Source organism: Aotus nancymaae, unplaced genomic scaffold (assembly GCF_030222135.1).
Source record: "Aotus nancymaae isolate 86718 unplaced genomic scaffold, 86718_ANA_hifiasm-v0.15.2.pri h1tg000007l, whole genome shotgun sequence".
In the NCBI taxonomy this organism is placed as follows: Eukaryota; Metazoa; Chordata; class Mammalia; order Primates; family Aotidae; genus Aotus; species Aotus nancymaae.
The window spans coordinates 16,400,981-16,416,274 of record NW_026988418.1 but is presented as its reverse complement, the minus strand read 5'-3'; the positions used below and the strand labels follow the sequence as shown (position 1 = coordinate 16,416,274).

Genomic DNA, 15,294 nt, shown 5'->3' with positions numbered 1-15,294 from the left:
CTAGAGGAAAATTTATAGCAATAAATGCCCATATGAGAAGCAAGGAAAGATCTAAAATTGACACCTTATCATCAAAATTGAAAGAGCTAGAGGAGCAAGATGAAAAAAACTCAAAACCTAGCAGAAGACAAGAAATAACTAAGATCAGAGCAGAACTGAAGGAGACAGAGACACAAAAAAACCCTTCAAAAAATCAATAAATCCAGGAGCTGGTTTTTCAAAAAGATCAACAAAATAGACAGACCACTAGCCAGATTAATAAAAAAGAAAAGAGAGAATAATCAAATAGATGCAATAAAAAACAATAAAGGGGATATAACCACAGATTCCACAGAAATACAAGCCACCATCAGAGATTACTGCAAACAACTCTATGCACATAAACCAGTAAACCTGGAAGAAATGGATGAATTTGGGGCCGAGCGCAGTGGCTCATGCCTGTAATCCCAGCACTTTGGGAGGCCTAGGCGGGTGGATCACGAGGTCAAGAGATCGAGACCATCCTGGTCAACATGGTGAAACCCTGTCTCTACTAAAAATACAAAAAATTAGCTGGGCATGGTGGCGCGTGCCTGTAATCCCAGCTACTCAGGAGGCTGAGGCAGGAGAATTGCCTGAACCCAGGAGGCGGAGGTCACAGTGAGCCGAGATTGCACCATTGCACTCCAGCCTGGGTAACAAGAGTGAAACTCGGTCTCAAAAAGAAAAAAAAAAAAAAAAGAAAAAATGGATGAATTCCTGGACATTTGCATCCTCCCAAGCCTAAACCAGGAAGAAGTTGGAACCCTGAATAGACCAATAACAACAGCTGAAGTTAAGGCAGCAATTAAGAGCCTACCACCCAAAAAAAGCCCAGGTCCAGATGGGTTCACAGCCCAATTCTACCAGACATACAAAGAGGAGCTGGTACCACTCCTTCTGAAACTATTCCAAACAATCCAAAAAGAGGGAATCCTTCCCAAATCATTTTATGAGACCAACATCATCCTGATACCAAAACCTGGCAGAAACCCAACAAGAAAAGAAAACTTCAGGCCAATATCCATGATGAACATAGATGCAAAAATCTTCAATAAAATACTGGCAAACCGATTGCAACAGCACATCAAAAAGCTTATTCATCACGATCACTCACGCTTCATCCCAGGGATGCAAGGCTGGGTCAACATACACAAGTCTCTAAATATAATTCACCACATAAACAGAACCAAAGACAAAAGCCACATGATTATCTCAATAGATGCAGAAAAGGTCTTCAAGAAAATTCAACAGCCCTTTATGCTAAAAATTCTCAATAAACTAGGTACTGATGGAACGCATCTCAAAATAATAAAAGCTATTTATGACAAACCCACAGCCAATATCATACTGAATATTGGCAAAAACTGGAAGCATTCCCTTTGAAATCTGGCACTAGACAAGGATGCCCTCTCTCACCACTCCTATTCAACATAGTATTGGAAGTTCTAACCAGAGCAATCAGGCAAGAAAAACAAATAAAGGGTATTCAAATAGGAAAGGAGGAAGTCAAATTGTCTCTATTTGCAGATGACATGATTGCATATTTAGAAGACCCCATCGTCTCAGCCCAAAATCTCCTGAAACTGATAAGCAACTTCAGCAAACTCTCAGGATATGAAATTAATGTGCAAAAATCACAAGCATTGCCATACACCAATGACAGACTAACAGAGAGCCAAATTAAGAACAAACTGCCATTCACAATTGCTACAAAGAGAATAAAATACCTAGGAGTACAACTAACAAAGGATGTAAAGGACCTCTTCAAGGAGAACTACAAATCACTGCTCAATGAAATAAGAGAGGACACAAACAGATGAAGAAACATTCCATGCTCATTAGGAAGAATCAATATCGTGAAAATGGCCATACTGCCCAAAGTAATTTATAGATTCAATGATATCCCCATGAAGCTACCAATTACCTTCTTCACAGAACTGGAAAAAACCACCTTAAATGAAACCAAAAGAGAGCCCACATAGTCAAGTCAATTCTAAGCAAGAAGAACAAAGCTGGAGGCATCACGCTACCTGATTTCAAACTATACTTACAAGCCTACAGTAATCAAAACAGCATGGTACTGGTACCAAAACAGAGAATATAAACCAATGGAACAGAACAGAGGCTTCGGAGGCAACACCACACATCTACAACCATCTGATCTTTGACAAACCTCATGAAAGCAATGGGGAAAGGATTCCCTGTTTAAAAAATGGTGTTGGGAAAACTGGCTAGCCATGTGCAGAAAGCAGAAACTGGACCCCTTCCTGACACCTTATGCTAAAATTAACTCTAGATGGATTAAAGACTTAAACATAAGACCTAACACCATAAAAACCCTAGAAGAAAACCTAGGCAAAACCATTCAGGACATAGGCATAGGCAGGGACTTCATGACTGAAACACCAAAAGCATTGGCAACAAAAGACAAAATAGACAAATGGGATCTAATTAAACTCCAGAGCTTCTGCACAGCAAAAGAAACAGTCATTAGAGTGAACCAGCAACCAACAGAATGGGAAAAAATTTTTGCGATCTACCCATCTGACAAAGGACTTATATCCAGAATCTACAAAGAACTAAAACAGATTTACAAGAAACAAACAAACAAACCCATTCAAAAGTGGGTGAAGGATATGAACAGACACTTTTCAAAAGACATATATGAGGCCAACAAACGTATGAAAAAATGCTCATCATCACTGGTCATTAGAGAAATGCAAATTAAAATCACATTGAGATACCCTCTCACGCCAGTTAGAATGGTGATCATTAAAAAATCTGGAGACAACAGATGCTGAAGAGGATGTGGAGAAATAGGAACACTTTTACACTGTTGGTGGGAGTGTAAATTAGTTCAACCATTGTGGAAGACAGTGTGGCGATTCCTCAAGGACCTAGAAATAGAAATTCCATTTGACCCAGCAATCTCATTACTGGGTATATATCCAAAGGATTATAAATCGTTCTACTATGAGGACACATGCACACGAATGTTCATTGTAGCACTGTTTACAAGAGCAAAGACTTGGAACCAACCTAAATGCCAACGATGATAGACTGGACAGGGAAAATGTGGCACATATATACCATGGAATACTATGCAGCCATCAAAAATGATGAGTTTGTATCCTTTGCAGGGATATGGATGAACCTGGAAACCATCATTCTCAGCAAACTGACACAAGAACAGAAAATCAAACACCGCATGTTCTCACTCATAGGCGGGTGTTGAACAATGAGAACACATGACACAGGGAGGGGAGCATCACACACTGAGATCTGTCCAGGGGGACTAGGGGAGGGACAGCAGGGGTTAGGGAGTTGGGGAGGGATAACATGGGGAGAAATGCCAGATATAGGTGATGGGGATGAAGGCAGCAAACCATATTGCCATGTATGTACCTATGCAACAATCTTGCATGTTCTTCACATGTACCCCAGAACCTGAAGTGCAATTATATATATATATAAAGAAAGAAAGAAAGAAAAGAAAAAAAGAAAAAAGAAAATGATGAAGAAGAGCAACAAGGATGAAGCTCTTTAAGATGATCACTTTCCACTTAATGAATAGTAAATATATTTTCTCTTCATTATGCTTTTAATAATATTTTCTTTTCTCTAGCTTACTTTATTATAATATAGTGTACAATATATGTAATATAAAAATATGTGTAAATCAACTGTTTATGTTATCAGTAAGACTTCTGGTCAAGAGCAGGCTATTAGTTAAGTTTGGGGGGGAATCAAAAGTTATACATGAATTTCTGACTGTGCAGGAGGTTAGTAAAACTAACCTCTCTATTGTTCAGGGGTCAACTGTACATTTATATAAAATGACCAGAATAGGCATATCCAAAGAAAAACAAAGTAGATGAGTGGCTGCCAGCAACTACAAGAGGAGGTAATGGGCTGCTAATGGGTACAGGGTTTCCTTTTTGGTTAATGAAATGTTCTGAAATTAATCATGGTGATGGTCATGCAACTCTGGGAATATGCAAAACAATCACTGAATTATACACTTTAAAAGAGTAAATTATATGGTATATGAATTATATCTCAATAAAGCTGTTATTAACAACAAATAAAATATTAAATTGTTCAAGTCAAAAAACTAAAAATAAGAACAAAGTAAACCAAAAGAAAGAACCAGGAAGATGAAGAAATGAATGAGGGTAAAGAATAGAAAGAACAGACGTAATTAACCAAATGCTGTTATTTTGAAAAATTTAACAAAAGAGACAAACTACTAGCTAATTTCATCAAAGGAAAAGAGAGAAACCATAAATGCACACAAACAATAACTGACAAGAGGAGAATATCATTGAAATAGAAATAAAAATTTACATTGTTAAAAGACTACTTTTCAGACTTCTATACAAATTGATTTGAAAATCTAAATGACATGGATAATTTCCTGGAGAACTACAGACTGCCAAAATTGGCCCCATTGGAAAGAGAATGTTTAAACATTAAAAAAAAAAAAAAAAAAAAAAGAATACCAAGCAACTACCAAGCCAAAAAAAAGATTCAGGCCTAGATGATTTCACAAGGAATTCTACCAAACCTACAAAGCAGTTGGTTTCAATGTTCCAGAAATTATTCTAGAACATTGAAACCAACTGCTTTGTATGTTTTATAGAAACCTACAAAGGTTTAAAGGTTAAACCTACAAAGGTTTAATTGAGAAGGAGTCTGTTGCCCAGGCTGGAGGTTTCAAACCTTCAGACTGGGCAACAGACTCCTTCTCAATTAAAAAAAAATTGTTTATTTACTTATATATTTAATTGAGAAGGAGTCTGTTGTCCAGGCTGGAGCGCAGTGGCACCATCTCGGCTCATTGCAACCTCCATCTCCCAGGTTCGAAAAATTCTCCTGCCTCAGCCTCCTGAGTAGCTGGGATTACAGGCACCTGCCACCACACCTAGCTAATTTTTTGTATTCTTAGTAGAGAGAGGGTTTCATCATGTTGACCAGGCTGGTCTCAAACTACTGACCTCAGGTGATCGGCCTGCCTCGGCCTGCTGAATGTGCTGGGATTACAGATGAGCCACCGTGCCTGGCCCCTATTTCTTTTTATGAAGCAAGTATAAAATTAACACTCAAACTTGATAATAATAATAATATATATATATATCACTTGTGAACAACGATTTGAAATTACTAAATAATAGCAACAGAATGTAATTCCACATTAAAAACAGCAATACATCATGATCAAGTGGTATTTATTCCAGATATGCAAAATTGGTTTACAGTTAGGAATTCATTAATAAAATAGTCTAGCCCTCTAGCCATAGATCTAAGTGGGAAATATAATGCAATTATCTCCATAGATGCTGGCAAAGCTACAAAATTCAATACCCATTCCTGGGGAAAAAAGAAAACACTCACAAAAATGTGGTAGTATATACGCAGCAATCACTTATTTATACACTACTACAATCCCTGCCTAGAATAGTGCCTGGAATATAAAGAGAAATGAAAAATATTTTACATGAGTTATTCAGCTGAAAAAAAATGGAGAAGGAATAACCAAAGAGGTTAAAAAAACAAAACAAAACAAACCCAGGAGAATGAGTTGTCATGGAGACCAAGAGAAGAGAATGTTTCAAGAAGGGAGTGGTCAGAAGAGATTAATTAGGGACAAGTGCAGTGGCTCACATCTGTAATCCCAGCACTTTGGGAGGCCAAGACAGGAGAATCACTTGAAGCTAGGAGTTAGAGACCAGCCTGGCCAATATAGTAAGATCCCATCTCTACAAAAAAAAAAAAAAAAATTAACTGAGCATGGTGGCATACACCTGTAGTCCAAGGCAGGAGAATCGCTTGAGTCCAGGAATTCAAGGCTATAGAGAGCTATGATCGTGCCACTGCACTCTAACCTGCCTAACAGAGTAAAACCCTCACCTTGAAAAAACAATTATAATCCATGATTTAAGGAGACAAGATTTGTATTATTTTTCCTATTTCAACTTCCTGCTATGGAGTACTTTAGGTACTTCCCATACCATAGTCTATATGTAAATACTTTCTCTATGACTAAGTTCTACAAGAACTATTGCTTCAATTTAATTCAAAAAACATTTTACATCTTATATATCCTGGCATCCTTCATAATTCCTTAATAAAAAACTGTGGTTTCTCATCTCATGTATATAACTAGTAAGAAGCCTCAAAGTTTTTAAACTGTAACATACCATATTTTTCTATATGTTCTTTTCCAGCAAGCCCAAACATCTGAGGAGCAACTGGGTGAGCAGACAATCCATACTTATTGATCAGGAGGTCAAGATGTTTATCCAAGGGACTGGTCCTATCTGAAAACTAAGAGAGAGGGGACAAAATTTCATAAGTAGTTGACACGGTAAGTGTCTTTTTCAAAACTAGAGTGCTATTAAGACATTTATTTATTCTAAACACAAAGTACACCAAAAATGGTCAATGTGAATAAATCAGTTAGGACGTGCTCCACAGGGAAACATGGGAAGAAGAAAAAATAATCAAGTAAGCAAGGAGTTATTAACTCTTTCAAGAAATAGTTATTGGGCATCCAATATGTACCAGTAACTATTCAAGACATGAGAGAAAAAAAGAGTGAACTAATAAGATAAAGACTCTGCTCATCTGGTGTTGACATTGAGGGGAGAGGAAGGTAAAAGGTGACGAGGACAGTAATAATATATTTATGACTTAGTGATGACTAATAAGAAAAGATTATTAAATGATTAATATAAAAAAGAAAATCAATATAAAATATAAATAATAATACTAAAGAAAAGAATAAATTTGAATAAGAAGATAAAGTCTGAAGGTGGAAAGTGCTATTTTATAAACAATAGAACCAGGCGCAGTGGCTCACGCCTGTAATCCCAGCACTTTGGGAGGCTGAGGCAGGTGAAACACCTGAGATCAGGAGTTCGAGACCGGCCTGACCAACATGGAGAAACCTCGTCTCTACTAAAAATACAAAATTAGCGGGGTGTGGTGGCACATGCATGTAATCCCAGCTACTTGGGAGGTTGAGGCAGGAGAATGCTTTGAACCTGGGAGGCAAAGGTTGCAGTGAGCCAAGATCGCACCATGGCACTCCAGCCTGGGAAACAAAAGCGAACCTCCATCTCAAAAAAACAAAACAAAATGAAAACAATAGTCAAGAAGGCATCATTGATAAGTAGACAGTTAAGCAGGAATGAGAAGTAAGTCATTTGGATAACCTTGGGAAAGAAACATTTTAGGCAGATGGAAAAGCAAATACAAAGATTTAAGGCAAGAGCATAACGGGGTGTTTGAAAAAGGAGCTAATTAGAACAAAGATAAAGAGATACTCAGAGAGTATAACCATTTCTGTTTCCGTAGTTCTAGAGGAGATCACCGTTCCACTGCAAATATTCCACAAAGAGAAAGGTGTTTCCTGTCAGTTTACCTACTAGACTATAAGCTCCCTGAGGACAGGAACTCTTTTTCATACATCTTTGTATGTATACTGAATGGTAGCACATGACCTGCCAAACAGTAAACATTTTATAAATTTTTAAATGAATAAACAAAGATATTTTTTGGTCCACAAAGGAGTTCTAAATGGAATACTGTTCCATCATTCTCCTTGATTAAGAAAAAAATAGGCCAGGAGTGGTGGCTCACACCTGTAATCCCAGCACTTTGGGAAGCCAAGGCGGGCGGATCACCTGAGGTCAGGAGTTTGAGATCACCCTGACCAACATGGAGAAACCTCATCTCTACTAAAAATACAAAATAAGCCAGACGTGGTGGTGCATGCCTGTAATCCCAGCTACTCGAGAGGCTGAGGCAGGAGAATCACTTGAACCCCAGGAGGTGGGTGTTGTTGCAGTGAGCCAAGATGGCGCCATTGCACTCCTGCCTGGGCAATGAAAGCAAAACTCTAACTCAATAAAAAAAAAAAAAAAAAAAGAAGAACGAAAAAAAGCCGGGCACAGTGGCTCAAGCCTGTAATCCCAGCACTTTGGGAGGCCGAGGCGGGCGGATCATGAGGTCAAGAGATCGAGACCATCCTGGTCAACATGGTGAAACCCCGTCTATACTAAAAATACAAAAATTAGCTGGGTGTGGTGGCATGCGCCTGTAGTCTCAGCTACTCGGGAGGCTGAGGCAGGAGAATTGCTTGAACCTGGGAGGCAGAGGTTGCAGTGAGCCGAGATTGTGCCACCGCACTCCAGCTTGGTGCCTGGCGACAGAGTGAGACTCTGTCCCAAAAAAAAAAAAAAAAAAAAAAGAAATGAAAAAAATAGGCTTAAAGGAAGAAAATAGAAAATTTTAGTTAGATATGATTAACAACCTGACAATCCAAAAAGTAAAGACAACTCAGTTAGTAAAAGGGTCTTGTATCTCTGAAAATAGAAATCTTAAAATAATACGTATTTATGTGTTTAGATGGCTGACTATTGAGGGAATTCTTTTTTCCTGTTAAAAGAATTATTATTTTTTTAAATATAAAGGCCCAGGTGCAGTGGCTCATGTCTCTAATCCCAGCACTTTGGGAGGCCAAGGCAGGTGGATTGCTTGAACCCAGGAGTTTGAGACCAGCCTGGGCAACATGGCAAAACCCCATCTCTACAAAAAACAAACAAAAATTAGCCAGGCATGGTGACATGTACCTGTAGTCCCAGTTACTTGTGGAGGCTGAGGCAGGAAGATCACTTGAGCCTGGGAGGTCAAGGGTGCAGTGAATCATTGATGGCGCCACTGCACTCCAGCTTGGCAACAGAGCAAGACCCTGTGTCAAAGGAAAAATAAAAAAAACAACTAAACAGAAAAACAGGAAATAATGTTGCCAACTCAAAAGGTTGGGGAAAAAAAAAGAAATTATGGTGGAAATTTTTCCATATCTGATGAAAACAATAATGTACATATCCAAGAACCTCAACACCAAGTACAAAAAACACGAAAAAGCTAAATAAAAGCACATCATAATAGAATTGTGGAAAACCAGCCATAAAGAGAAAAATCTTAAAAAGTAATACCCCCCAAAAAGAGAGACATTAAGTACAGAGGAACAAAAATAAATAATAATGACAGCAAACCAGGCATGGTGTCTCACACCTATAATCCTAGCACTTTGAGAGGCCGAGGTGGGAGGGATCACTCGAATCCAGGACTTTGAGACCAATCTGGGCAACATAGTGAGACCCTATCTCTATTTCCTTTTAAATTAAAATAAAGGCCGGGCACAGTGGCTCACACCTGTAATCCCAGCACTTTGGGAGGCCGAGGTGGGTGGATCACTTGAGCTCAAGAGTTCAAGACCACATGGCCAACATGGTGAACCCCATCTATATTAAAAATAAAAAATTAACTGGGTGTGGTGGTGTGCACCTACAGTCCCAGCTATTCAGGAGGCTGAGGTTAGAGAACCACCTGAACCCAGGTGGTAGAGACTGCAGTGAGTCGAGATCATACCACTGCACTCCAGCCTGGGTGACAGAGTAGGACTCTATTTTGGGGGAAGAAAAAAAAATAAACACACACACACACACATATTGCATCCAGGCATGGTGGCTCATGTCTGTAATCCCAACACTTTGGAAGGCCCATGTGGAAGGCTCACTTGAGCATAGGACTTTGAGACCAGCCTGGGCAACATAGCAAGACTTCATCTCTGCAAAAAATATAAAAATTAGCTGAGCATGGCTAATGTAAAATAAAGAATAAATTAAACCCAAACTAAGGAGATGAAAGGAAACATCACTTGGAGAGTTTAAACTAGCGGTTAGCTGGAACTGATACTTACTAGCTTATACCACCATCCTGCCATATCTGATTATGCACATCTTCTCTTATGTTTGGTTTCAGTGACATCCATGTTAGTAGTTTCAAACTGGCCATGGCAGGAGCATTTATACCACAAAAGTTGGCAAATGCTACCAATTAGGGCTCCCAGCACTTTGGGAGGCAGAGGTGGGTGGATCACAAGGTCAGGAGTTCATGAACAACCTGGCCAATATGGTGAAACCCCGTCTCTACTAAAAAAAAATACAAAAATTAGCCAGGCATGGTGGCAAGCACCTGTAATCCCAGCTGCTCGGGAGGCTGAGGCAGGATAATTGCTTGAACCCAGGAGGCAGAGGTTGCAGTTAGCTGAGATCATGCCATTGCACTCCAGCCTGGGTGACAGAGTGAGACTCCATCTCAGAAAAAAAAAAAAAAGGCCGAGCGCTGTGGCTCAGCCTGTAATCCCAGCAGCACTTCAGGAGGCCGAGGCACGTAGATCACAAGGTCAAGAGATTGACACCAGCCTGGCCAACAGGGTGAAACCCCGTCTCTACTAAAAAATACAAAAATTAGCTGGGCGTGGTGGCCCACATCTGTAGTCCCAGCTACTCGGGAGGCTGAGGCAGGAGAATTGCTTGAACCCAGGAGGCGGAGGTTGCAGTGAGCTGAGATCATGCCACTGCACTCCAGCCTGGTGCCTGACAACAGAGCGAGACTGTTTCAAAAAAAAAAAGGAATATATAGAAAATCAATGAAAACAAAGCTGTTCCTTTTATTGTAAACTTTCTTTTTCCATGATCACTCTGACAAAAGATGACCATGGAAAAAGAGAGAACATAAAAATTACCAACATCATGGCAGGGTACGGTGGCTCATGCCTGTAATCCCAGCACTTTGGGAGGCCCAGGCAAGTGGCTCACCTGAGGTCAGGAGTTCGAGACCAGCCTGGTCAACATGGTGAAAACCCCATCTCTACTAAAACTACAAAAATTAGCTGGGCATGGTAGTGGGCGCCTGTAATCCCAGTTACTTTAGAGGCTGAGACAGGAGAATCGCTTGAACCAGGGAGGCAGAGGTGGCAGTGAGTGGAGATCACGTCACCGCACTCCAGTATGGGTAACAAACACTCTGTCTCAAAAAAAAAAAAAAAAAAAAGCTTGTGAAAAAAATTCAACAGAAGGACTGACACTACTCAATTTCAAACCTTACTTAAAACTACAGTAATAAAGACAGTATGGTATTGACAAAAAATCCAGACAAATAAATCAATGGAACAGAATAAAGAGTCAAGAAAAAGACCCACATAAATATAGTCAACTGATCTTAGACAAAGAAGCAAAGGCAATATAATAATCTTTTCAACAACTGGTGCTGGGACAACTAGACATCCACATGAAAATAATGAATCTAGACACAGGTCTTACACTCTTCACAAAAATTAACTCAGAATAGATCGTGAACCTAAATGTAAAACGCATGTGGCAGAAAACCTAGATGACCTTGGCACTGACTTTTTAGATACACCACCAAAGGCACAATTCATGAAAGAAAGAATTGAAAAGTTGGACTTGGTTAAAATTAAATTTTCCTCTGGGCCGGGCGCGGTGGCTCAAGCCTGTAATCCCAGCACTTTGGGAGGCCGAGGCGGGTGGATCACGAGGTCAAGAGATCGAGACCATCCTGGTCAACATGGTGAAACCCCGTCTCTACTAATACAAAAAAAATTAGCTGGGCACGGTGGCGCGTGCCTGTAATCCCAGCTACTCAGGAGGCTGAGGCAGGAGAATTGCCTGAACCCAGGAGGCGGAGGTTGCGGTGAGCCGAGATCGCGCCGTTGCGCTCCAGCCTGGGTATCAAGAGCGAAACTCCGTCTCAAAGAAAAAAAAAAAAAAAAAAAAAAAAAATTTTCCTCTGTTGCCCAGGTTGGGATGCAGTGGTGCAATCATGGTTCACTGCATATCAATACGTTCTAACCAGGAAAGATGTTTAACTGTTAATTGAAAAACATGTAAAAATATCATTAACCTTCTCTGTATCTTTAGAAAGATGTCTTGTTTTGTTTTGTTTTGTTTTGTTTGGCAGAGCTAGCTGAGGTTTTATTTTGAAAAAAAAAAAAAAAAAAAAAATTGAATTGTTTTGTACCTGGAGGTATCAGCAAGAGGGGTACCCCAGGCAATAAACTTACTAAAGTTTTTTAACATGTATGTATGTATATGCATATGAATGCTTAGTTACATATTTCTGTATTAATTTGGGAAAAGGCAGGAAATATACTTAATTATTAACATTTGTTACCTCTGAGGGAGAAGATTAAATAGGCAGAAGGAAAGACTTTAAATTTATATACATTTCTTTTAAATTATATTATGGGATTATGGATGAATTTTACTATTTTATAATTTGTAATAATTTTCAAATAAAAGTTATCAAGGTACCTACCATTCACTGCTGAAAAAAAACATATTTTTAACGTCATAAACATTATATATTCACTTAACCAACCTTATTTCTCAGTTTTCTCCAGTTGCCTTGCTAATCCAGACAGTTTTTAAAAAATATATCAAATTTATTCAAACACCCATGACTAGGCTCATGACGCTTTCCCTGACATCTAGGAAGAGCTCATTTCCCCTTACCCACTCCTAAATTATCTTTAAGATCCAACCTAACTTCTACCATTTTTTTTTTTTTTTCCAAACTGATATTTTAAAGATCTTTTTGATTATTTTACTCTTAGTCTTCTTATTTTATTTTATTTTATTTTATTTTATTTATTTTTTTTTTTTTTTGGCTTCTCTTCAGTAGTTTTTGCTTTCTTTTTTTTTTTTTTTTTTAACTTCTACCATTTTTAAAGGCATTCTCTAAAAAGGGAAACAACTCATTGATTTGAATGCCTATTAAGTGCCACTTTTATGGTTTCTAAAAAATATTATCACATGTATTTAAGTTAATTTGGGGTAGAGGTCCTTTAATGTTTCAACAGAGAAAATGGGATCAGGTTGATCACATGAGTTACGTAACAGTATAATCTTAGATAACAGTAAAAAAATTATCTTCAACTCACTTTCTTTGTTTTTCTGTTGCCCAGGCTGGAGGCCAATGGCACGATCTTGGTTCACTGCAACCTCCACCTCCCAGGCTCAAGCGATTCTCCTGCCTCAGCCTCCTGAGTATCTGGGATTACAGGCACACACCACCACACCCACCTAATTTTCGTATTTTTAGTAGAGACGGGTTTTGCCATGTTGGCCAGGCTAGTCTCGAACTTCTGGCCTCAAGTGTTCTGCCCATATCAGCCTCCCAAAGTGCTGGGATTACAGGCATGAGTGAATTTTTAATTTTATTTCATTTTTCTTTTCCATAAATTCCATTTAGATTTTTTTTCATGCCAATAATGTTCTCTTTTATAGTTCACTATATCCTAAAGAGGTTTCCAAGCTGTATTTTATTTCTCTAAACATAACAAACATGGTTAAATCTGCAACCAATAAATCTACTTTTGGTGGTCTTCAGAGATTACTTTTTACTGTTTCTTCTTTCTTTTGGTTCTCAATTGTGGTGCCTTGTTTCTTTAATACTTGGTTGTCTTTAACTGTGTGTCCTTGAAATTTTATTTGAAGCGTTCTCAAAGCCTGGAAGGAGGGTGCTCTTCTCCAGAAGAAAATTTAATTTGTCTAGGTTACTGAGGTTTCCTGGATCACCCAGATGATGAGAATGTTAGCAGCAATCCCACGAAGGCTAGTCTGTGATTTATTAACTCAATGAAAGCTTTTACTGAGTTTTTATTCTTTCTCTTTTTTTCTCCCCTGTTTTACTGGATGCCATGGTAACTCTCCCTATCATCTCATGGAAACAGAGAATTTTACAGCAGGTTTGTCCTATCCAAAGAGTTTACCCTTACAGAGTACAACTTTACTGTGGGTATTAAACTTCTGATCTTGGGAAGGCCTGAGCTTTGACTACTTCCCCTTTCATTCCGGGAGGCGGGGGCGTCAAAATTGTGGTTCACAGCTGCCTGATCAGCAAAGGCTTTCAAGGCAAAAGTAGTTGCAAATGCTGATGTTAATTCACTGGCATTCACCTGTAGTTCTCTCTTGCTAGTTCTTCAATACCTTTAGGATTTCTTTTTTCATATTCTATCCAAATATATAATCGTCATCAGTGAGAGAACTGGCTCAAAAACCTTGGCTTGCCATTACCAGAATTAGATTTTATTAACTAAGATTTTATTAACCCACATTTTATTAACTCTCTTCAATTTGTTGAATGAAATTCTTTATTGAATGTAATTCATTCATCAAAAAAATGAATAAATGAATGACTTTCAAATTAAATAGATAAGTCAACTTCAAATTCAACAATATCGTATCTTTGAACATCAATTTCATCACTGGTAAAATAAACAGTTTGAACAAAATTATCTCTAAGACTCTTTATTATTCTAAAATACCAAGATCTATGCATACATATAAGTATCACCTTTCAACTTTTGGGTTATATTAGCTCATTTAGTAATTATGCCAAAATAACACTCACTTTTGTTCCAAGGCCTCCCTTCTCCATCTTCTCAAATCCAAGAGCCAAGACACATTCTGCCACACCTTAAAGGAAAATGTAATTATTTTGGAAAATTCAAATTTCCAAACACCTTCAAAATACCATTAAATACTTCTATTTAAATAAGTACATCAAATGAGTGCACAGTGGCTCACACCTATAATCCCATCAGTTTGGGAGATCAAAGTAGATGGACTGCTTAAGGCCAGGAGGTCGAGACCAGCCAGAGCAATATGGTAAGACTTTGTCTCTACAAAAATTTTAAAAATTGAGCTGGGCGTGATGGCTCATGCCTGTAATCCCAGCACTTTGGGAGGCCAAGGCAGATGGATCACGAGGTCAAGAGATCGAGACCATCCTGGTCAACATGGTGAAACCCCGTCTCTACTAAAAATACAAAAAATTAGCTGGGCATGGTGGCGCGTGCCTGTAATCCCAGCTACTTAGGAGGTTGAGGCAGGAGAATTGCCTGAATCCAGGAGGCGGAGGTTGCAGTGAGCCGAGATCGCGCCATTGCACTCCAGCCTGGGTAACAAGAGCGAAACTCCGTCTCAAAAAAAAAAAATTTTTTTTTAATTAAAATGTTTGAAAAATTAGCTGAGTGTGGTGGTACACACCTGTAGTCCTAGTGACTTGGGAGGCTGAGGCAGGAGGTCACTTGAGCCCAGAAGTTCTGTATCTAAATAAATAAGCCAATTTACATAAAATGCAAATACATACTATAATCCCACAAAGGTTTTTTGTTGTTGTTGTTGTTTGTTTGCTTTTTTTTTTTTTTGATACAAAGTTTTAGTCTGTCACCAAGGCTGGAGTATAGTGGTAGGATCACAGCTCACTGCAGCTTCCACCTCCCAGGCTCAAGCGATTCTCCCACCTCAGCTCTCTATTAGCTGAGACTACACTCTATTCAGCTGATTTTTGTATTTTTTGTAGAGAGAGTTTTGCCATGCTGTTCAAGCTGGTCTT

General features: G+C 38.8%; 1 protein-coding gene across 2 annotated transcripts in view; it reads right to left on the bottom strand.

Annotated features, from left to right (window-relative positions):
- Window positions 1–15,294, bottom strand: part of SCP2 (sterol carrier protein 2) — a 122,182-nt gene that overhangs the window by 76,420 nt on the left and 30,468 nt on the right. For both annotated transcript variants that reach the window (XM_012434622.2, XM_012434620.2), the window contains exons 5-6: window positions 14,308–14,372; window positions 6,222–6,348 (exon numbers count right to left, since the gene is read on the bottom strand). In XM_012434622.2, the coding sequence (XP_012290045.2) occupies window positions 6,222–6,348; window positions 14,308–14,372 (192 nt within the window). The remainder of the gene's footprint in view (window positions 1–6,221; window positions 6,349–14,307; window positions 14,373–15,294) is intronic.